The sequence below is a fragment of the Phaseolus vulgaris genome, chromosome 4 (assembly GCF_051622355.1).
Source record: "Phaseolus vulgaris cultivar YP4 chromosome 4, ASM5162235v1, whole genome shotgun sequence".
In the NCBI taxonomy this organism is placed as follows: domain Eukaryota; kingdom Viridiplantae; phylum Streptophyta; class Magnoliopsida; order Fabales; family Fabaceae; genus Phaseolus; species Phaseolus vulgaris.
Window position 1 is genome coordinate 45,344,491 of NC_143501.1, and position 24,321 is coordinate 45,368,811.

General features: G+C 33.3%; 4 protein-coding genes across 5 annotated transcripts; 2 read left to right on the plus strand and 2 right to left on the minus strand.

Annotated features, from left to right (window-relative positions):
* Window positions 1-305: 305 nt before the first annotated feature.
* Window positions 306-8,639, plus strand: LOC137837772 (uncharacterized). Of its 2 annotated transcripts, XM_090301400.1 has the most exons (12): window positions 316-447; window positions 1,815-3,253; window positions 3,911-3,918; window positions 4,242-4,423; window positions 5,023-5,083; window positions 5,184-5,282; window positions 5,949-6,043; window positions 6,461-6,574; window positions 6,688-6,755; window positions 7,181-7,291; window positions 7,637-7,868; window positions 8,382-8,639. In XM_090301400.1, the coding sequence occupies exons 2-12, from the start codon at window positions 1,914-1,916 to the stop codon at window positions 8,490-8,492; spliced, it is 2,421 nt and encodes an 806-aa protein (XP_090157526.1). In that variant the 5' UTR covers window positions 316-447; window positions 1,815-1,913; the 3' UTR covers window positions 8,493-8,639. The 2 variants fall into 2 exon arrangements, with proteins under 2 accessions (XP_090157525.1, XP_090157526.1); XM_090301399.1 differs by lacking the exons at window positions 5,023-5,083; window positions 5,184-5,282; window positions 5,949-6,043; ... (3 more) ...; window positions 7,637-7,868; window positions 8,382-8,639 and having other exon boundaries at window positions 306-447; window positions 1,847-3,253; window positions 3,911-4,307.
* Window positions 8,640-12,590: 3,951 nt separating this feature from the next.
* On the minus strand, window positions 12,591-15,507 carry LOC137837773 (uncharacterized). The gene is made up of 5 exons (XM_068646895.2): window positions 15,265-15,507; window positions 14,639-14,899; window positions 13,747-14,231; window positions 13,402-13,633; window positions 12,591-13,296 (listed from the first exon to the last, which is right to left on the minus strand). Exons 1-5 carry the CDS (start codon window positions 15,272-15,274, stop codon window positions 12,824-12,826), a joined length of 1,461 nt encoding a protein of 486 aa, XP_068502996.1. The 5' UTR covers window positions 15,275-15,507; the 3' UTR covers window positions 12,591-12,823.
* Window positions 15,508-16,405: 898 nt separating this feature from the next.
* On the plus strand, window positions 16,406-17,849 carry LOC137837775 (pentatricopeptide repeat-containing protein At2g40240, mitochondrial). Its single transcript, XM_068646897.2, has one exon. It carries the CDS (start codon window positions 16,428-16,430, stop codon window positions 17,457-17,459), a length of 1,032 nt encoding a protein of 343 aa, XP_068502998.2. The 5' UTR covers window positions 16,406-16,427; the 3' UTR covers window positions 17,460-17,849.
* A 4,673-nt stretch (window positions 17,850-22,522) lies between these two features.
* Window positions 22,523-24,227, minus strand: LOC137837777 (extradiol ring-cleavage dioxygenase). Its single transcript, XM_068646899.1, has 3 exons — window positions 23,773-24,227; window positions 22,946-23,313; window positions 22,523-22,840 (listed from the first exon to the last, which is right to left on the minus strand). Exons 1-3 carry the CDS (start codon window positions 24,007-24,009, stop codon window positions 22,633-22,635), a joined length of 813 nt encoding a protein of 270 aa, XP_068503000.1. The 5' UTR covers window positions 24,010-24,227; the 3' UTR covers window positions 22,523-22,632.
* Window positions 24,228-24,321: the final 94 nt, after the last annotated feature.

Genomic DNA, 24,321 nt, shown 5'->3' on the forward strand with positions numbered 1-24,321 from the left:
GAAATAAATTAATTTTCTTCTTCAGTTTTGTTTCGATCTCATCATTTTGCTATAACCTTATCTTTGAAAAATAGTTTATCAAAACAAATATGAACGTTAGTGAATATTCTTTCGACCGTCATTGGAATAAATAAAGTAGAAGAACTAGTCTTTCCTATAATGGAACATTAATATTATAATTTGTATATATTGTCACAATGCAATTAATCAAAAGTTATTTTAAATAAAAAAATAAAATATCGATATATCAATTTTTTTTTTAAAAAAAAACAAAATATTTTCCGCGTTTTGTGTTTGGTGTTGGCATTGCATCCTCCCGATAGAGAGGCAATCATTTAGTGAGTCACAAACACAGTCTCACATAAACACAAAACACAACACAAACCTTCAAAAGCCACACACAACACAACACACACTTCCGATAGAAGAGGCTCCGCGACAATTAAGGTTACCTCAAAACACTCTTTCTTGACAACTTCTAGGGTTTTCTTTTGCTTGCTCTTTCGCTGCTCCAATTTCCCAATCCGTTTCACTTCCATCTGCATTTGCATTTGCATTTCGTTCTTCAATTCCCTCCGCGCGCGCTTCCTTCGTTCTTCCTGCTCTCGATTTCCCTATTTTTCAATTCTTTCACATTCGAATGTCGTGTAAATTGTTATTGCTGTTTCGTTAATTTGCTTTCTTCTGTTTTACACTGCTTTTTCCTTTGCTATTTTCTCTGCCGCGGAGTTTGAGTTGGATACTGAGAATTTGACTTTTTATTTGATCGAGTAATCTGATAATGCCGATTTCCTCAATTCACGAACTGCTATTGCGTAACTTCTTAATCTGCAGTTGCTATGGCTCTAAATTGGGTTTAATTTTCCCCCTTCAGTAGGAAAAAATGTTGTTCCCTTTCTGTAAGTTGTTTCGGAGGTTGTGTATTGAAATTGGCTGTGTTTCTGATTATGTGCTCGGCTTTTTGGCTGGAAACTAGGTCGCTTGGTTTTGAGTTCTATGATAATGTTGTTGCTTTGAATGATGACTTGTGTGCGTGAGAGAGAGAGAGAGAGATTTTGTTGTTGTTGAGGATGATGATGTGCATGTGTGAGTGAATGAGTGAGAGTTTTAAGTTTTGACTCTGGCTAATTGGCATTCAATACTTGGTTCTAGGGTTGTGATTATATTTGTACTGCATGTAAATGCTGTGTGTGATAAAGAATACAAAAATTCTGATGAAGTTTTATGTTTGTCCGGGCATGAGTTAACTTGATATCATGTTGCTTCATCGGTTATTGTGGTGCGGACCTCTCCATCATTGTTTCTCTTTGTCGCGTTTCTGATAAGTAGAAATTGAAGGCATATGAATGTTGTTTTTGGCCTGATAAGTTATATTGTGGCATTATAAAAGATTAATTCTGATTAGATTTTTTGTTTGTCGTGGTATGTGTTAAGTTGATGTTGATTGTGTTGAGGATGTTGCTTTGTCAGTTACATTCTCGTTGACTGGTGTCATTGTTTCTCTTTGTCGCGTTTCGCCTTGTCGTTTTTTGCCTTGTCGTTTTTCTCCTTGTGTTTTCCATATGTTGAACTTGAATGCATTTGAAAATTGTTTTTGGTGTGATGAATTAATGCGGTGTTATGTTTGTCGTGGTATGTGTTAATTTGATGTTGATCGTTTCAAGGATGTTGCTTTGTCGGTTACTTTCTCGTTAACTTGTGTCATTGTTTCTCTTTGTCGTGTTTCTCATATGTTGAACTTAAATGCATCTGAAAATTGTTTTTGGTATGATTAATTAATATGGTGTTATGTTGTTTCCATTGTTGGCTTGCAGCTACTGACTACTGTGTAATGTGTGGAGAGCAGATATAGGAATTGTTTTGGCTGTCAGATTACTTTCTTTTGAGGTTTACTACCGTGCTGGGTTTTCATTATGAGTGGGGTACCTCCTAAGAGGCCTCATGAAGATGCTGTTCATCAGTCTTCAAAGCATCCACATCAAGATTCAAGTACATATTCCAAGTTGATGCCACCAGTTTCAAATGACCACCATATTCCGTATGAAATGGGTCAGGATTCCCGGGTGGCAAAGGCACTCCGTACTGAACCTCGTGACGCAGATAGAAGATCTCCTCTTCATACAGTGTATCGGATGCCGTCATCTTCAAATGATTCTCATACAGATCATCCCATTGGAACTGAGAACAGAACAGAATCTAGGGATTTTAAGGAGAGTAGGGATCTCCGGTTTGAGAATCGTGATATGAACTCAGAGAAGAAGGAATTGCATGGTGAAGCCAGAAGGGATTCTCAGATTGCTAAGAGTGAGAAAGATGTGAGAGTTGATGGCAGAGGAGATGACAACAAGGATATCAGATATGAACGAGATAGTCATAATGATTCAAAAGGTGACATTAAGACAGATAAGGATGGCTATGGTATGGTAAGCAGCAGCAGCCACTTGAATTGGAAAGAATCAAAGGAGTACAGGGGGAAGAGATTTTCTGATGTCCCTGGTGGGAGTTTGGATTCCTGGCATGCATCACGTGGCAATACACCAGAAGTTGGAAAGGGCAGTTCAATGGCAGAAGAAAGGGACAGTTTGGAAACTCATGAAGCTGTTGGAGAAAACAAAATTGATTCTAAAAGTGAAGATAGATTTAAAGAAAGAAAAAGAAAGGATGGCAAGCATCGGGATTGGGGGGATAGGGAAAAGGAGAGAAGTGATCGCAGAAGCAGTACACCAGTTAACAATCATAGTGGTGACAACAAAGAATCTGCCAAGGAAGATAGAGATGTAGAGAAATTGGAGAGGGAGAGGAAAGATCTTCCAAAAGAGAAAGAAAGTTCAAAAGAGAGGGAAAAGGATCATAGCAAGAGGGAATCCTGGAATGGCATTGACAAAGAGGCTTTGAACGATGATAAGGAACTTGGTGATGGATCAGCAAAAAATGCTGTACAAGAAAATGTGTTACCAGAACAGAAGAAACAGAAAGATGTTGATGGCTGGAAAAATGTTGATGGAGAAGCTAGAGAGAGGAGGAAAGAAAGGGATGCTGATTTACAGGGAGAACGGCCTGAGAAGCGCTTTAAAATTGACAAACAATCAGAAGATGGTACTGTTCATGGGGAAGGGTCTGGAGAAAAGGAGAGGGAAGTCCATAATTATAATGTTCAACATCGTAAAAGGATCCACCGATCTAGGGGAAGCCCTCAGGTGGCCAATCGGGAGGCTCGTTTTAGATCCCATGCTAATGCTCCTGACAATGAAGAGTAATTTCTTTTCCTCCACTTTTCTTGGTTACTTGTTTGATAACTTGTCACTTATGTAATAAGTATATTTTCATTTGAAGTATATTTTTAATTTATTCTGTGTGATTTTGTTGTTTTAAAAGATAAGCTTCTGAGTCCTATTAGAAATTTAGAATGACTGGATACTATTTTCAATCCTCTATATCCTTTTTTGAATTGCATTTCGTAGGACACTAACAATCTAATGTCTACCTCTTAACATTTTCTACGGGTAGCACATGATAGTCAACTATTGCTCTGTATTTTACCAGCCTGAAAATTTGTAGGAACTACAAGTTCTTCAAAATCCTGTTTTGATTGAGAAAGAAATCTAGTTGAATACAGTTTGGCAGCAAGTATATTTATTTGCTAAATTGAAATTCAGGTTGTTGATGTAATAGCTGTTTTTAAACTTAGGAATTTTGTTTGAAGATTAAGAATATGTGTGAATTTGGTTACTAACTTACTATTGCACATTGACGAGAACTTGATTTTGGTTTCTTCTCTTATTCAAATTGAAGTTTGTATTCCTGTTTGATTTATACCTCATTGCTGCCATAATAATGTTTTTAGATTTATAGCCCTTCATCCCATTTATGTTTTTCTTTTGACAAGTTTTCTGTTTCATTTATATTGCAGGTCTCAAGGTACCCTGGCATATTTTGTTTTACCTGCCTCAACGAATTTGGCTTGTCATAGAATTGTGGCTGCATGCCATGAATTAGTTTGGGTTTTGACAAATTGCTCTACTTGGCCCATTGGCTTATGTTATGCACTCTCCTTTCAGATTGCCTCATCTTATTTATACTTCTTTTTTACTGTTGTGTCGATTCATTGTGTGATAGTACTATTATGATGTACAATGCGCCTGTCATTTGTTAGTTGTTGTTGATAGAATGAAAAGGATCAGAGACAGATATCTTTCTATTCTTCATTTACATTATATTATATGTGAGTTCTGATATTTCAGGTAAATCAGAAGTATCTTCTGTTGTTTATAAAGTTGGTGAAAGCATGCAAGAACTGATAAAGTTATGGAAGGAATATGAATTATCTCAATCTCAACTGGAAAAAAATAGTGAAAGTTCTAACAGTGGCCCTACTTTTGAAATTCGGATACCAGCTGAGAATGTTACCGCCACAAACCGTCAAGTGAGATCAAACTCTGTTAATATAAAATTGATAGTTGACTGCATTGGGGGGGGGGGGGGGGGGGGGAGTATTAGCTTTTTTTTTTTGTGTTTTACATTGATGATTTTTTTGCTGCTTCTTTCTTATTGCTGGTGAAGTCTTTGTTCATGTTTTGCTCTCTTTTGTTTGTATATTCCTGGATTCTGTTGTATTATTCTATCTTGTGAGTTATGTATGGTTTATCTGTTACTTGTTAAAGTTTGAGGACTTTGGTTCATCATTGCTGATGTTCATGAAATGATTTCTACACTTAGATCTCTTATAAAAACATTTTTATGTCTTTTTCCTCAATGTTTTTCTAGTTTCCCTTTTGTTTGCTGTTGTTCCTTCCTGCAATGGAAACAACTTTTACAGTCCATTTTATCATTGCTTTGCCTATTGCAGAAATTTGTTGAAGCACTCAATAAAATGATTTGATGAGATGCAAGTTTTTTATTTACTTACTTTTTTATTAACCATATTATTTGTTTAAATTTTGGAGTTCAAGGTATGAAATTTAAATATGCTCTAGTTATTGATGCTATACCTGGCTTTAAGAGTATATATATTATTATGTTCAGGTTAGAGGTGGCCAGCTATGGGGGACTGATGTTTATACTTATGACTCGGATCTTGTTGCTGGTATGTGTTATTGCAAGAAGGTTGCAGTGTGCTTTTGATTTCAAATGACTGGATTTGACGTGTTTGAAATTGGTACTGATTTTGAATTTTTGTTGCATAGTTCTCATGCATACAGGTTATTGTCGCCCAACAGCTTCTCCACCTCCAGTGGCTGTACAAGAGTTGCGCACAACCATTCGAGTGCTACCCCCACAAGATTGTATGTCCTTATAGATTGAAAAGATGCACTCTTCATTATCTAATAGTACCTACATGTTGCTGTGTTAAATAACATTGAATTCCATCTAAGCGATCTAGAAGTAATAACTGGGAATAAGTTTACAATAAGATGTCCTACTTTACGTATATGATAAATATTTAAAATAAAACTTGGGTTTTCCGTTGAGTAGTTTTGAAAGGTTTAGTAGTTATTCTTTTCAGGATATATGAATATTGAATTCAGGTTTTTGTTAACTGATCTTAAGATCGATTGACCATTATGCAACTATTGAAGTAGTGATTTGGTTTGAAGTTGTGAATTTTACAAGTGTAAGTTGAGTTTCCATTGTGGTTCTAAATCTTAAAAGGTGACATGTCTACCAGCGAAAGAATTAAAGATAAAGAATTAGAGTAGAAACTATTTTACTATTCATGTTTAAGACTTGAAACTCTGAATTTGCCTTGGTACAAATACCAATCAGTGGCTTATTTGCTTACTGCTTCAAGCACTACTTCAAACTGTTAATTGTGTGTGCATCACACACACAATCTTCATTACTGTGGGTACTGGGGTAGTTTTGTTGGTTTCTCAACTTTGCAGTTACTTATATTCATTTCTTCATTTAAGCTGTTCAAATAATCGAAGATGTTTCGTGTATAACATCAGGCTATATTTCTACCCTGAGAAACAATGTTCGTTCCCGTGCTTGGGGTGCTGCAATTGGTTGTAGTTATAAAGTTGAGCGGTGCTGCATTGTGAAGGTAATAATGAAAGCCATACAAACTGTAAAATTCTTCTTTCTTCATCCTTTGAACATTTTCTCCTGAAGTCTTATATTCTCTTCATTGAAACATCATCTACTATAGATGTTTTTCATATAATTTAGTTCACTATTTTCCATTTCAAATATAATGGCCTTTTCTTTCTTTTTGATACATCACATGCCTTTTCGGGAAAATTGTTGATTAGTCATTGCATAAATGTTTTACATTCTGGTCACATAATATGTTCCTCTAATGAGAGATTATATACGGGATGTAAAGGGGGTGCTTGTGCTTTGAGTCTGCACTTTGCGTGAGATTATTACCTGCCTGTATACAAGCATGTTCGTTCACAACAATTGGACTGGGTAACTGCATGAATATTTAAATTCTGACCTTTTATTCTTTTCTCTTCAGAAAGGAGGCGGAACTATTGATCTTGAACCCTGCCTCACGCATACCTCAACCATTGAACCTACCCTTGCACCAGTAGCTGTCGAACGGACAATGACTACTAGGGCTGCAGCTTCGGTTTGTCCAGTATCTCTATCTTATAATTGACAAACCTTTTCATGTTTACTATTGAATTAATGGTTATTTCATATTGTATGCTCATCTTATTTGGCATGGCCTTTATTCTTCAGAATGCATTGCGGCAACAAAGATATGTACGTGAAGTTACAATACAGTACAACCTCTGCAATGAACCTTGGTATGCTAGTATTAGTTGGCAAAGTACAGTCTAATATAATAGCTTGTGTTTTATGATGGAAAAAAACCTATCGAATCCTAGTATGTGGTATTTTTGTAATGTATGAAAATATCTCAGCTTCAAACATTGCGTTGGAGCTTGTTTTGGTAAAACTTTTCCTGTTTGGTTTGTTGTTTCCACACATTTTCTAAAATGCTATTGTATTTTCTTTTGATTGTTTCATGTACAGAGATTTTAAAATGAGAAACATACTGATACCGAGGTAGTTTTTTTATGATTATTTGAGAAAATAGGAAATGAGAATATATATTTTCGAAACAAACGCGACCAAATGTTTCATACTCTTTCTCATCTATATACGAATGCAGTTCTATTTTTTGCATCTTATCTTGTCTTTAGTATGCATTAATTATGATATTTATCAGGATCAAATACAGTATAAGCATTGTTGCTGACAAGGGTCTAAAAAAGCCACTCTATACCTCTGCTCGTTTAAAGAAGGGAGAAGTTCTGTATCTGGAAACACACTCTTGCAGGTATTTTTACATTAAAGTTCTTGACCAAAATGTGTGATCATTGTGTTATAGGGTTCATGTTTGATGTCTCTTTAAAACTAAGTGCCACGAGTTATTGCAATGTTCTTATAAATATGAAACCATATTGGACTGTGTCTGTGTCACTCTCTTTTTTCATTAATTGCTTAATATACTATTTGGGCGATGTTTCCCTGTTATTAGTGTTATTTTATACTATTCTTTTTTCAATAAAATATTCTGTTTAACTTGTCAAACTCTAAGGATCCACAATGGTCATGTTTGTCTTCAAGTCTAAGGGCTCTTGATGTCATGAAACTGTAATTAAATGAGTCTTAATCTTTGTAGATACGAGCTCTGTTTTATTGGAGAGAAGATGGTGAAGGCTATACCAGCAACTCAGATGCATGACCCAGATACAGAGAAGTCTCAAAATCACCATCACCATCCAACAAATGGTGACAAAGCTGATTCTGATCATGTCATGGTTGATGTGTTTCGATGGTCTCGATGTAAGAATCCTCTGCCCCAGAAAGTGATGCGGTTGATCGGCATCCCTCTGCCTCTTGAACATGTGGAGGTTTGTTGGAATCAATCTTTCATCTCTCTTCCATGAGAATGTGAATAATGTCCACAGATTTTTTTCTCCTCAATTATGAGTAACTAGGGTATTACTATTGAATGCTTAGGTGTACAACCTATGAAAGGGAAGAGGTTGGTAACTCGTGTTTATATGAAGTAGACTTTTATGAGTCTACAAGTCGGGTTTACAAGTTGAGTTTATGTACTACGTAGATTCTCGAGTCTTATAATCTTGGAGTGAAAATCATATATCTTGGGGGCAATCAAACCAACAGAACCAATATCTTTTGCCATTGGCCTTTGGCTGTAAGCCTTTGACCATTGTATTGTATCAAACTACTTCACTCTCTAGTCTGCATAACATCCCAAGGCCTTAAATGTAAACCATAATTGGTTTGCTTCAACAATGCAGAATCGCTCAATTTGTTACATATAATAATGTTATTGTAGAATGCAAATATAATGTGTTTCAACTGTACTAAAAATCCCAATTCTGCATTTTGTGATGCAGGTGCTAGAGGAAAGCCTTGACTGGGAAGATGTACAGTGGTCGCAAACTGGTGTTTGGATTGCTCGAAAGGAATATACCCTTGCTCGGGTGCATTTCTTGTCAATGAATTAGTTCATTATCATGTTTTGTTTCAAAGGAGGGATAGGTGCTCAGATGATGTAATGCATGTATGCTTTCAAGATTAAACAGTAAATTTTAGTACATTTTTCATGTAACTTAATAGTTTTTTAGTTTTTAATAAAAATGCTTAATGTTTAATTTTTCTTAATTGGGAAGGGCTCTAGGAGCCTTTGTTTCCCACTGTTGTGAATGTTTATCTTGGAATTTAAGGCTGAAATATCATTTTTGGCAAGTTGTAACCAAAGGTATCTTTGGTCGAGATTCTCCATAAGTATTTTTAAATAATAAAAAAATTGATTTTCGTTAGTTAATTAATCTGTAAAAGTTATTTTATGTAATATTTTTAGATTTTATTTTATTTTATATGTAAACTAATTTGACCTAAAAATTTATATTAAAAGTTACAAGTTGTGGATCTATTTTTATATTGAAACAATTTGAAGGAGTTAAAACTCTTAATATTGTTTAGTTATTTAAATATTTAATGTTATTAATTGTTATATATAAAACACTTTTGTGTGTGTGAATAAAAATGGTTATTAATTTTTTTTTTTAAAAATTAGTGAATCAATTCACTTATGACAGGTTTCTGGTTTGAAAATTTTCGGACTAATTATAAAATGAGCTGGATTGAAATTTTTTTAATTCAATTTTATATAAAAGCAGGTTTACTCATTGAGGTTGTTAATCTTATACTCATGACCATTTCTTATAGTTCTCTTAATTAGTAGTATAATTAGTGGTTAAATTGATAGCTAAGACTATATTAGAGTGATCAGTTTTCAAGATATGCAAATTAATACCATTAAATTTAATAAGAAAATAAATACAAATTATATTAAAACATGGTAAATACACTTGTTCTATCTGCTAAGAGACATTGTTTTTAATCTTTATGAAAGAGTTGCATCTTCATTTCCATCATTTTGTGATTGTACTCACTTGATCATTTTGTGATTTAGGCCAACCCTAAATCATAAACCTCTAAATACTAAACCTAATTGATAACCCTTTTTGCCGAAGAGTTTGCTGGAAAAAAAGACAACCTGGGAAATATATAACATTTTTTCTCTATTTTATTGTTGCTTCCATCATATAATTTCAAAATAGTGAAACGACTTCATAGAAAATAATGAAACTTTTTGTTTCATTTGATAATAGTACATACTGCAAATGTAATACAAAAATTTAGTGATAAAAAATATTTAATATTCATTTAAAATATATTGAAATATAAATTATTTCATCATTTATTACTATTGTTCAATTTTAACAAAATTCACGATAAAGAATTATGATAGTACTTAATTATGATTTACTAGTAACATTGATTTTTATATATATAAAATTATTGATAATATAATATTTGATAAAGTTATATTGGTGTAGTTTATCACTTATATATTCATTTATTTATTTGGGCACTAGAGGCTTGTGAGTTTGGACTCTTTCTTCTTGCACCTCCATATCTTCTTCTGCCACTTCCATACACCATATGAAAATATATTTTTATCTTTTTTGTGTCACCTCCATAGAATAGTTTTCGGATTATGTAATCCAGAAACTCATTTGAAAAAAGAATTTTGGGTTACATAATCTGAAAGCTAAATAAGACTTCCGGATTATGTAATCCAAAAAAAAAAATCATGCATAAGAAAAAAGGCTTCCAAATTACGTAATCCGGAAACTAATTACAAATTTGAAAAATGACATCTGGATTATGTAATCCAAAAATATTATAAAGGGGCATTTTTGGAAATTGAAAAATTTATGGAGGTGAGAGAAGAAGGAATGGAGGTGCAGGAAGAAACAGTCGTGAGTTTGTTAGAGGTCACCTTATAGGGCAATGGCAATACTTGCTCCTCTTCATACCATGAAGTTCCTTTTTATTTTTTAAATGAACCCCTCTTTTTCTATTCCTACCCCTCAAGTTCTTTGTGGTGATTGAGTTGGAAAGTTATGAGGATGGGGTGAAAGGGCAAGACTTTGATCTATTGCAGATAACCCATATGATAATACTTGTCTTTCAAAAAAAGTAAAAAGGAAATATTGATTTTGCAATTTAATAATATGGGTTATTAAATAAAGTAGTGTAATATCATATTTATATACTATTACAATATAATATTTTATGTATGTATAACGCAAAGCTTTCTCACTACTAATACAATAACGGGTTGTGTCGTCTTTACATTTACACACACTATTATAAAATTAGAAATAATATACTATTATAACATTATCACATTCTATATTATATTATACACCAAGATCACTTTTAGCATAAAAGGTTGAAAAGATTACTTAAAATATTTTGGAAATATCATTTAACAAATCCATACAATCATGTTTTAAAAAGAAGATTAACCTGATTAAAAATGTAGCTAATGTTAGACTAATATAAAATTAATCATTTTATTAGTACGAATTCCAATACAATTTTATAAACAGGTTAAGAATGATTAGATAAAGATATATTTTAAATAATATTTATCAGGAATGAAAGTCGAAGTATTTTTTAGCAGGTTTCCGTATCAAGTTATTGTGAGGAGAACACTTCAAAAGACACAAGAACTACTAGGTAAATAAGGAGAAAAAAAAAATATATATATATATATATATTATTATTATAAAATATTTTTTCAATAAAAAGTTTGTCTTTATACAAACAACAAATCAAATAATAAATTACTTATGATAATCATTTGCTATTTTATTATCGTACAGTTTTGTATAATTCATATTAGAACAATAGAGATCCTTATTACGGCATGATAATTGAGAAATGTGAAGTAAAAGAATGTGGATAAAAGATTATTATATGTTTAAGAAGATTAAGTTTTCTATTTATAATGTTATTTTACACTAGGATTCATTATTGCAGCAAAAGAAACAATGCCTTGTTTTCACAGAACTTATTTTCTTGTTCTTAAAGATATAACAGGAAATGTAAAAAAAAAAAAAATCATTGTATAAGATTGTAAGATAAAAAATTATTAATCGTAACGTAAAATATAAGTGAATTAATAGTAAGAAGAGCTTAAGTTTGTATTATTAGGCCTTGGGAATAATTCTCAAGAACACTATAAATCCAAAGTGAACCCCCACATTATATAACTAAAACAAAGCTTGTAAATGGTTTAAATACTGAGATCAAAATTTACTTTGCTTGAGAGAAAATAAAATAAGAAAAAATAATGAAATTTTAATTGAAGAAAATTTTTATTTTTCAAATTTTTCTTGAACTAGCCAAAAGAAAATTCTCATTATATTTTTTTCTCTATTTTCTTTCATTCCACTTTCATCCTATCCTTTCCAAACACAGTTTTAGAAACTACTATTTGTTTTTGGAACTTCGTATATACTAAAGTTTCATATAGTGTCCAATGTTTTTATACAAAATTGTAGTTTAATGTTCTATCAAATTTTTCTTATTGAAATTAAATATATATATATATATATATATATATATATATATATATATATATATATATATATAGTTCATATCATGGCTTTTGACTTCTTTTTGTAAGAATGAATGCTATGGGAAAAAAAGAGTAGCATATGAGTCAAATGAAATTAAAGAACTTGTATTCAGTAAATAACTCTCCTTTCATAGTTCTCTTATTATCATATAGGATTTAAAAAATGCTTACTAATTTTCACTCTTACCATAAAATTTAACTTGAATTCTTAAACTTATTTCTTGCTGTCATACAATACTTAAAAACACTAACTAATTTTCACTCTAATGATAAAATTTAATCTGAATTCTTAACTTACTTTTAATACGCTCTACAATAGAATGCACATCTTGAATCTTGATGCTTTTACTTAAATTTGTTCATTCCAAATTAAAATATTAATTCATATAAGCTAAAACTATTTTGCAGGTAAAAATATAAAAAAAAACTAGCTTATGTTAGTTTGTTGATTTGATACTGTAAAACCATCATGAAAATTAAATCTAATGTAGAATGGGGAAAAGATAATATTGAATGTGTCTATTTTTCACCAAAAATAAAATTTTCCAAAAGTAGTTGCATAGGAATGCATTATGCTGTTATAACATATAGCTCCAAAGAAATATTTGCATCTAAACCAAGCAACCTTCATAATTCCATTTCAATAAAACTATTATTTGACAAACATATACACAGCCTATACAAAATTTCAAGTTACTCACCAAATACTGAGCATTGACCATTGAATCACATTAAGGTGGTCTCAGTTCCATGCAGATGGATGATCAAAGTCATGTGGCTGCCTTTGCAACAAAACCACAGAGTCAACAAGCTATGAGACCTCTAAGCCAACATGATTCACCACTCATCCCATTTAGTCAAGAAGTCATCCCACATAGATGCAGCAATTGAATCACGTAATGTGAATGCATGTTGTCCTTCTATTGAAGAAAGCATTGGCACATCAGGAAGTTCATCAAGATCTGACATTTCCTCCACTGGTGACCCCCCAACGCTATTGAATATCCAGTCATTTCTTTCTTCGTGACGGATGAAATTGTGAAGAACACATCCGGCGATGACTATGTCGCGCTGAATCTGGAAGGAATATTGAGGAGCAAGTTTAAGGATAGGGAATCTAGTTTTCAACACATTAAATGACCTTAGGATGGCACTCCTCATAAAACAATGCCTGTGATTGAACAACTCTTTTGCATTTCTTGGCAATTGATTAGCACCTTTAAACTCATAATGCTGGTACCGAACCCCTAGGAAAGGAGCAATAAACCCTTCCGTATTTAAATATCCCTTGTCAACAAGGTAATACTTTCCTGTGAAGTAAAGCCAAAGAAAAAAATACATTAAGTTACTATTAGTACAATGTTTAATATGGAAAGATAATGAACCCAGATCTTGAGATATAATAACAAACAAACCTTGGGGTATTTGAGGGAAATTCTGATCTGGGTCATCAAGGACTGCCCTCAACACTCGGGAATCAGTGACAGAGCCTTCCCAGCCAGGATAAATGAATATAAACTGCAGGTCAAATGTGCAAGCTGCCAAAACATTTTGAGACAGGATACCTTTCTTATTACGGAATCGAGATTGATCTTTGGCTGGAACATGTGCAGGAATGTTCATACCATCAATTACTCCTATACAATCCTGAAATATTAGAGGTGGAAGGGAGAGGTTAGATAAACTTGCACTAGCAGTAAACACTAGTGAGTTGAACTAATGAGAGTATTTAGGGGAAGCCACTCAGAGATTATTGTAACCTTGAAGTATGGATAAAATCTAGCATTGTTGTTAATTTCTAGAGGTGTTGTGTGCTGAGGAGGTTGCAAAAATTCCCGTGACAATGATTTAATAGCCTTCAAGACATTATTAAAATGCCGGCTAATGGTTTCACCAGAGTGTTGAAAGCGCTCTTGAATCACCCTATTACGTTCATTATGACCAACTATGTTTAAAAATATTGCTAACTGCTCCTCTATCATCACACCAGATGTATCACGCAACATAGATCTTTGACGGAGAATGTCACACAGCTTATGGAACACATGCTTATCCATTCGCAACATTTCCCGACAATAGTCATCATGCCCATTGAGCACTTCGGTCATAAATTCGCATCTCCTAGGTGATAAACCACGTGAAGGTTGTTTGGTCAGACAGCTATAGTAATAGTATCCAGCCGCAGCAGCAACTAGTTCCATCTCATCCAATTCTAAGTCAATGTCATCCAGGCTGATTGGTGTATCTGTAGAGATAAACTTCAAGAGTACGAATAGTAAAGATAATATCTCTCTGATATATATCTAGTTCATAGGCTTGGAAAGCATTAATATCATTTATAAAAGTCAAAGAATATACAGTTTAAAAACACTGCATTTTTGCATTCAAAATTCCAAACTCAAAGTCGGTAATATAGGCACTAAGCACAAAATCAAACAAGTAAAAACACTAACTAACATCACCCCTTGAAGTCTGTTTAACTATACAAAAGTATAGGGAAATTTTCTCAAACAATTCATCTAGTGGAAACACAACATTTGCCCTGCAACCATGGCAATCGTTTTTCGTCCTTAAGAGAGATGAAAACTTCCCGGGCATTAGGGTGGTCCTCAAACAAATCCAAAGCAAGAAAGTAAATCCAGTCATCAACACCTTGCATCTCATCCAACACTTTGATGCACTTGTTTATAGTGAACCTTTCCTCGTTCTTCGCAATTGCACTCGCCCTCATCTTTGAAGCAGCCACTATCTCCAACATAGCATCCACTATAGCAGCTCCAGTAGCTTTCCGGCCTCTCTTCCGGGCACTGCTGGAATTCGATGGCATAACAGCCTGACGCTTTTGTCCATCCAACATGTGTACATCCTCTCCAGAGCCAGAAGAACCATCATCATCGGCATAAGTCATTGCCACTGCAAACATCATCAATCAATGTGCATGCTAATCAGGTCTCAATTTCTTGATGACAATTGCAGAAATCACAGCATAACCTAACAATTAATGTAACAAAGCATTGCAACCAAGAAGCAAAGTACGTATAAATTTAAAACTCCGAACAAAGGGAAATTCCCAAAGCACAGACAATGAGTCCCAGAATCATAAAAATATCAAATTTCCAACAATAAACAAGAATTGAAAACCCCCAATGGAAATAAGAATTCTGCAACTAAAACAATATATAAGAAAGAGACCCAAGATTCCAAAACAGGCAAAAATGAAAGATTTGTTTTCTTTTACATTGGAAAGGAGAAAGGAAAAGGGAACAAAATCCTCGCACCTTGTGGCATAATGGTGTGGTAGTCTTTCAATTTCTTGAGTGATGAACAAGAAACCACAGAGAAATCACTGTGTATGTGAGTGAAGAGGTGATCAGAAATATGAAATTCTAGAACCCTAACTTTATGTATATGAGAAATCCCTGAAATGAAGAAGAGAACAGTAGCAAAATCTCTTTCTCAGGTCAAACGCTTCTTTTCACTCCTTAGTAGTCACCACTTACTAGTGTACTGAAACTGAAACTGTATTACAATTTTTTTTCTTTCAAAAATCAAATTTACTTTTTAATATGTAATAAAAATAATAATATAAATTTAGTTAGGTTTATAATCTTATTATTTTTATGAGTAATTAGTTGAAAAATTTAAAAATAAGTAATTTTATAAAAAATATTAAAAAACTATGTGATAATTTTTTTTAAAGATAAAAGTTATTTCATATTTTAAAGTAAAAAATAAATTATTTAATTACTTATTAATTAAATAAATTATTTTTTATTTATTAAAAAGTAATTTTGTTTCAATTAAAAACATGCTAAAAGAAGTTATCAAATCATTTATATATTATATATAATGGTAATAAAATTAAACATAATTCTTTTGAGATATCTATTTTTATTTTTCGGATTAGGATTAATTCATATCTCTAGTAATATGGAAGAAGAGTGATATTTATGAAAGTTTAACAAATATATTCAGTTGATAACTAAATGTTTTATACTAAAGACACAGGTAACTATTATTTTATTAGAGAAATTAAAAATTAAGAAAAATCCATGAAATTACTTTTTAAACCAATCATATCTTTAAAAGGGAATTAAATAATAATTAATAATAATGATTTTTTTTAGAATAATTGAATGAAATTTCTAGCTCATAATTAGTTTAAGCTAATAGTTTATGAGTTCAAAACTCATAACTTAGTTTACTGTATTAAAAATATTTGTTAAACAATTTGTAAATGTAAAATTATATAATTTTCTAAATTACATTATACAAACAAAGTTTGTGTTTTTTTAGATAAAACTATATTACTATATAATTATAATTTTACATTTTTAAAAACAATTACATTTTTTAGTATATTTATTTGTTCTTTTCAAGCTGTATATACTTTTTACTTAAATAACTCTATTTGTTGTTTTCAATCACAAACACACAAAAAATGTTGTTTTTTCGCAAAACCCCAAACATAACTCTGAAAAGTCTTCGTCTTCTTCGTTCCGCAACAACCCTAACTGCAAAACCCTTCCCCGATGACCCCACCGGTGCCTACTACGATGACCTCGCCAACGAAGCCGCCAGCTCCGGCGACTACAGTGCGCTCCGAGATGTCCTCAACAAGCGCATTCAAGATGGCTTCTTAAACAGCAAACGCACCTTCAGTTTCATCACTCACTCTAATTGCTCTCCCTCCCTCATCGACAAACTCGAAGAAAACCTCTCCCATCTCAACGAAGGGCTCACGCGCGAAAACGCGCTCAATTTGCTTGTCACGCGCCTCTGCAAGATCCGGCGCACGAAGGAGGCGCTGCGCGTGGTCGAGTCATGGGCGCGTGGTGGAGTCTGTGTCCCAACCGCGTGCACCTTCTACCCCATCCTCGGCGTCGTCACAAGGGAGAAATCCCTCGACCATGCGCGGCGCGTGGTGGATTTAATGGCTGAGCTCGGTATTGGGCTGGACATATATGGCCAGAACCTTTTTCTCAGGGCTTACTGCTACGCCGGAGACTTTGGTGAGGCGGCCGGAATTTTGAGGAGAATGGAGGAAGTGGGTATGGCGGTGGACTCGCGTACGTACGACGCGTTGGTGTTGGGCGCGTGTCGGGCGGGGAAGGTTGATGGTGCCATGGTGATACTGAGGAGGATGGTGGATGATGGAGTGCCCATGTTGTACTCAACGCACATGCATGTTATTGGGACGCTTTTGAAAATGAAATGCTATGAACATGTGATGAGGTATGTGAGAATTTTTGTTGGGAAGGATAAATTGTTAGATGCTGAGCTTCTTGGGATTTTGGCTAGCAAGTTTGTGAATTTGAAGAAGGGTGAAGAAGCAATGTCAATTTTGGAGGAAATGAAGCAAAGGGGTGTGCCAATGGGTTATAAACTGAAAGACTTTTATAAAATGAATGTTGGAAAGGAAAATGGTGCAAGGGTTGATGGTGTAGTTGGAGAAGGAATAAACAAAGTGTAGTGTGGAAAATGAAGAGTCAGGATTATGTTTGTGGACAGGGGTGAAGTAAAACAAATGTTTGTTGGAAGATAAAAATGAACCGGATGCCTGAATTACATTTTATTTTGATGGGAATTTTGATGGATTGTCTTATTGAACTGAATTCCAGTGATATTGTATAACTTTTAGGTTCATCTTTGCTGTAAGATGTGCCTTGGTTAATGAGTTAAGATATGCAGGCAATAGAGGTACCACTTTTTGAGGTTCCCAAGTTAATATTCTCAACACACTAACTGTGCAATTTCAATTATGTATGTAATGATACCTTTCATATTCAAAACCTACATGATGGTGTTGTTGGATTGGTTTTAGTAATTTACGAAACTGACTCAAAGCTAGCATTGGCCTTAATGATATTGTGTTTCTCTCTCTCTCTCTCTCTCTCTCTCTCTATCTATCTATATATATATATATTCTTAATTTTTCCATTGATGTTACCTGTTATTATTGGGGGTTGGTTGGTTGGAATTGGGGAATGCAGAAGTATCAGTTTTACTTCATATTTTTGTGAGGCCTGATTAACTCTTGTGATTAGGGCCATTATGCTATTTTCAGCATCTCTGTAGTTTCTACTCTCTCTCTCCCTCCCTCCCTTTTCTCCTATAGATTGGATTCTTTTCTAAACTGTGCATCAATCACCTCATGTTTTCTTATTTACCCAAACTTCTATCATATTGAAATGTTCATTTGATTCATCTAATAGGTTTCCATTTGTAAATTGTCTGCAACAGTTTAACTAACAAGCTCTCTGTCTGTGACCAGAGACTACATGGTTTTTCCATATGCTTTGCTGCTGGATTAACTTGTACACTACTGGTAAATTTGAAATTATGATTTTTCTTATTTTATAAGTGAAGCAAGCATTTATGCTAGTGCTTCAGTTCAATGTGGAATATTAATCTTTAGCTTGAATCTTTCTTAGAATATGGCCACACAACCCCCGATACTAAAAGGCATCCCAAAACCCAAGCTGTGAATGTTGAGAATGTTTCTATGTTCAGTAGCTCTGTAACCTATGACCAATATGGTCAAAAACAACACGAGGTATATTATTCTTACAGTTATAGAGCATAAGCAAGAAACTCCTATATTTTTGGCTTCTTTTACTTAAATCAACAATTGGAATAGAATAGGTGTAAAAGGTTATATTTTTAAATGAGGGTAATGGATGTATCTCGTAATGGTTTCTCTTGCCTTTTATATGTAAATTTGATGGGAATATAGTTGTCACTTACTTTCTGAAAACTTAACTTCCAACACAACTCTTACTCTTTCTATTATAGTGCATAATAATATTAGCTTTTTTACTCAAATTGATATTTGCAGACAACAATAAGCAATAATAAATGGCATTTCCCTCTCCCATGTTACAGTTTATGCTTGTTTTCTTCAAGCCAATGAATTTTGCCATAGCATTCACTCTTGGTAATTTGCTTTCACTTGGAAGGTATCTTCTATTTTAGAGCTGTATACTTGGTAATTTTGCCACCTTATGATGCTGACTTACCATGTATTTAAAACTATTCCCTTCGTATGATTCCTACTTATATATGTTCAACGAAAGTGAGGTCTATCGCATTAAAACCAAATTTACATCATGGGGATTTCTTCCCAATCATTTCTTTGGACCTTATGAACTCCTGAACTTCACTCTTGTTGGACCTTATGTAACTAGTGAGTTTCCTAATCCAAGCATTTTATTATTGTATGTTGATTACACTATTATCATTGCAACCCATCAAATATGCCTGTTTTATACATTTCTATAGAACAATTTTCTTTTGCTACTAGTAGAAGTTATAGCCAATTTAACATTTATTATACTGTGAGTTATAAATTCTCTATAAATCATCATTGCTAAAGAAATTGCTATAAATTCTCCATATTTTACGTACCACTGATAATTGCAAATCTGGTTTGATCAAAGACTTTGTTTAAAGTAGAAAATATTAATCTTTGTTTTAATGGTATATACCTTATGTTTGAGACGTTTGGAGCACGCACTGTACTTTGGTTATGGATCTCTCCTTTTAGTTAAGCTCTGCTATTAGAATTGATTAGCCTTAGTTGAGTTTCTGTAATTTAACTTTCCTTTCATAGCTATTGATTCAAAGAGGGGTAAATTTAATTCAGTCACATTGGTTGCTGCTTTAATATCAACTGTTGCCAGTATTTTAGCAACATCTGCTATGATCATTTTCCTGCTTTATAGAAGAAATGGAGAATATCAGCACATGAGTTGAAGGAAACATAAGTGTAAGTATATTATAGAGAGCAGAATGGGGTTATATCCATCACATTGGTTGGAGAAGTTGACTCATAAGGTGTTGCCAAGATAAACCAGAGGAGAAGGCATCAATGGTAGACGTGGTGAGGGAACTAGAAGATATTGCTGCAATGCTATCAAAAAGTCATGAAGCTAGTTTCCCAGGTTGGAGGTTCCAAGTCTTCCAATTTTGGATGCACAGTAGTGGAACTTATGTTGTGAATCTTCTCCATTACCTTTGTGTAAAACTGCAAAGTCAAAGAAAAATAATTCTGAATCTTATAAAGCATGAGTAAAGTTGAATATTTTGGTCAACATTCCAGTATCAATTTAGCAAGGGCAAATTCTCCCTGCACCCCATAGTTTCATCTTGCACTCCCAGGGGGTTTCTGAAATTACCATTTCACCCTTAATAAAAGAAATAAATAACACTTCCTCTTCTTCATCTTTTTGATCGCGCATTGTTCACATTTAGAGATAGTTGAAAATCAGTTAGATATTGAGCCTTCCTATTGAATCTTCTTGAAAACGAATCCCTGAACGAATTGCATTGTGTTGTGTCAATCCAAAATATAATAAATTTATATTTTGGATTATGTAATATAAAAATTTAGAATAGAAAGTTTTATATTTTGGATTATGTAATCTAAAATAAAAAAAATTATATTTCAAATTTTATAATATAAAATACACAAAATCATAAATGTTCATTTATGAATTTTATAATTCCGAAAGTATCTAAATCTCACATTTTGAAATTAAAGAAAAAAATCAATGAAAAAGGATAATTTTAGTATTTTGTGAAGTATAGGGGTAGAGGAAGAATTTGTCTTTAGCCAGGTCATAAAAGCCTGAGCCCAGGTGGGCTATTATGAGGCCCAATTTCTCTGAGGTTGTGGGTTGCACTCCCTGACCCAATTTATAACACCTTCATCCTTAAGACTGTTTCTTCTTGCACCTCCATATCTTCTTCTGCCACCTCCATACACAACATGAAAATACATTTTTATCCTTCTTATGTCACTCCCATATAGTAGTTTCCGGATTATGTAATCCGAAAACTCTTTTGAAAGAAGACTTTCGGATTACATAATCTGAAAGTTAAATAAGACTTCCGGATTATGTAATCCGAAAATTAATCATGCATATGAAAAAAGGCTTCCATCTAGAAGCTATTATAAATTTGAAAAATGACTTCCAGATTATGTAATCCGAAATAGTTTATAGGGGCATTTTTGGAAATTTGAAAATATATGGAGGTGAGAGAAGAAGGTATGGAGGTGCAGTAAGAAACAGTCCATCCTTAAGAGTGCCCCAAGCCTTTCCCATGTTATAGTGGTTTGATGAATCTAAGGGTGTTTCTTCCTGCACCACACTAAATTTCTTCCTGCAACCTATATTTTTGAAAAATAAATGATTATGAATTACTGAAATATTTTCGGAACCTATATTTTAGAACACATTTTATAAATTCTAGATTTATCATTTTGAAATTAAAAAAATGTTCTAGAAAAGATATTTCGAAATGATTTTTTTGTCTTTAAGTTCTATTATGGATTTTCTATTCTGGAATGATCTTAAATCATGGTTACCAAGTAGTTTTCAAAAAGCAAGGGATTGTGGTGGGAAATGGGGATTAGAAGTCAGAGATAAAAAGAGTTAAAAAAGAACTATAATGTAAGTTGAAAGAAAAGAAGACATTGTTTGCTTTCAAAGAATAAAAATGTCTCCACCACCAACTTAGGAAAGTAGCACTTCACCAAAAATAAACAATTGCCAAGGAACCAGTCAAATTTGTTCTAATTCTCTCTCAATTTCAAACCATGAATCATCATGCTACAAATAATGTAATTTTTAAACCATTAAGAGAGTTAGTGTAATATACATTAAGTGTCAACATTTTCCAAATAACTAAAGATTATAGTTTAGTGAGAGTAAAAGGAAGGGCATGTGCAAAGAGAAAATTCTTTTGAAAATATAATTGTAGTTTACTCTAAGTGTAAAATAAAACATTGAACAGAGGGTAAAAAAACACTATATACGAAATATGATTCATTTACGTGGAATGAATTTGGATCATTATACAAGCTCTCAAGTTTTAGTGTTATAAAAGGAGAAAAAATACAGCCAAAAAGAAAAAAAAAATAACATCATGAATATATATTTTTATAAAGTTTAGGTATAACTTAATAGTTGTAGAATATTCCTTTGTTATATTGTGAGTATTGCATTTTACCAATAAACTATTAAATTTGTTTTCATCTTAATTAATATATTAATTATTTGACGTTTTGCCTTTTATGTTTGTGAAATGTAAGAAATAAACTAAAATATAATGTTTAATTCAATTGAAAGAAAACAAAATTATTATCAATATGAAATAAGTAAAACATCCATATCTTTTAACATAATGAATATAAATGTTAATAACATCAACTATTAGGTTTTGAAAGTTAGGTTGTTTATTAGGTATGATACATCATGACCTTTAACACCAACCCCAGCTTTGACTTTAAGATTCATCAATGTTTGGAATGTTGTAAAATGTTTCATTTTTTCAAAAAAGAACAAGAATTTCAAAATGCAATAAAACAACTACCACACCTTGATTTTAATACATAAAAGGGTAACAAAAATAAATAAAAAAACTATGAAAAATGTTATTTTGAAAATAGCATATTAAACATACACTATACACTAGTTTACAACATATAATTACTCAGATACTAATCATGAACCATCATCTCAGCAAGAGAAGTCCTCAAAATAGAATTCTTTTATTAACAACAATCACAGAATTCTAATTAGTCTAAACTTGCAAACAACATATCTTCATAATTATTGAAACTGAAGAACAGCAATTATGCATTAAGAAGTTCCAGTGTGAGTTGGTGATGTAAACTGATAAGAAGCATAAGAGAGACTGCCATATTCAATGCTAGTGTGGATGAGTTTGGCCTTTGAGTTTTCACCAGCAGCACCAATAGCAACATGCAGAGGATAGAAATGATCAGGCCATGGATGAGCCTTTTTTGCATGTGGTGCTTTCTGTTCATAGTGATTGACATCTTCATATCTACACAAGCAGCACAAAACTTTAACAAACAATCCATTAGGAGACAAATTCTACAACATTTTCAATGGCTACTTTTCTTGGTAATTAGATGCATTTTGCATATACCTTCCTTCAAGAAGAGCCTCTTTCAACCAATTGTCAAATTCTAGAGCCCAGGGCTCAACAGTGGAGTTAGGGTTAATAGCTCTCAAGTTATGAACAGCACTTCCAGAACCCATGATCAACACACCTTCATCTTTAAGAGGTGCCAATGCCTTTCCAAGGTTGTAATGATAAGTTCCATCTTCTTTTGATTGAACTGATAGCTGACAAACAGGAATGTTGGCTTCTGGGTACATCAAAAGAAGAGGAACCCAAGCACCATGGTCAAGTCCTCGACTTCTATCTTCATCAACACGGTTGAAACCAGATTTTCTCAGCAGTTCCTTCACCCTCTTTGCCAATTTTGGTGCTCCAGGAGCAGGATATTTAAGCTAATAGATGAAACATCAAGCATGTAAACTTCAGAGATTTCTACACAAATCTACCAAACATCATCACCATGAGTAGCATAATTCTATGTCAAATGAAAACATCAACACATAATTGTGTACACTGGCAGATTCAAGAATTGCATTTCTAGTTCTGGAGTTATGGATTGTTTCTTCAAGTTAATTGTTTGACATTCCAAATTCAACATAAGCATGTTCGCATAAATTTCTCGATGATCAACTTCTCTGATACTCTAAAACTAGTTCTTAAACAGGTAAGAGAGAACATTATTCAACCATGATGAGAGAATAGCCCATTACCAAAAGCTTCAAACAGAAAGAATGTAAAAGACTACAGAAAATCATTTTAATCCAAAAGCACTTATTTTTCTGACTCAAAGAATGGAAAAAAGAAGAAGGAACAAGAGGGGTGATATGAATTTAGAGGTACGAGGTGGAAACCTTGTACATTTGTTCGGGGAATCCATAGAAGTCGTAGATGGTGTCGTTGACGGAGTCAACTACGTTGACCGTGGGAACTGTGGTGTCCCAATGGCCAGAGATGACGAGAATTGAAGAGGGTGTGTGAGGAAAAACGTCCTTCTTCCATGACTGAAGGAACTTCCTAGCTGCAATGGATTCATCTATGGACAAAGTGGGTGATCCATGAGATATGTAGAACGTCTCCTTCAACGCCATATTCTTCACCAACTCACCAAATCTTCTTTTCTTTCTTTATTCTCTCTTTTGCTTAATCTACGTTTTGCCACACACTCAAAGCAACACAAGATAACGCATCATGAATCTCATAATATATACACACAAAAATGTGGAAGAGAGAATGAAGGAGAAGACACAAATGAGTGGTCTTCATCTATTTCACTTTATACAAACATTCAACAACTCCAAGTGTTCACACATGGGCAAAGTGGTCTTATCACATTACATTCACCCACCTAATCATATTCTTTTGGAATAATTAACTTTATAAAAACATTTTTTTTTTGCTTT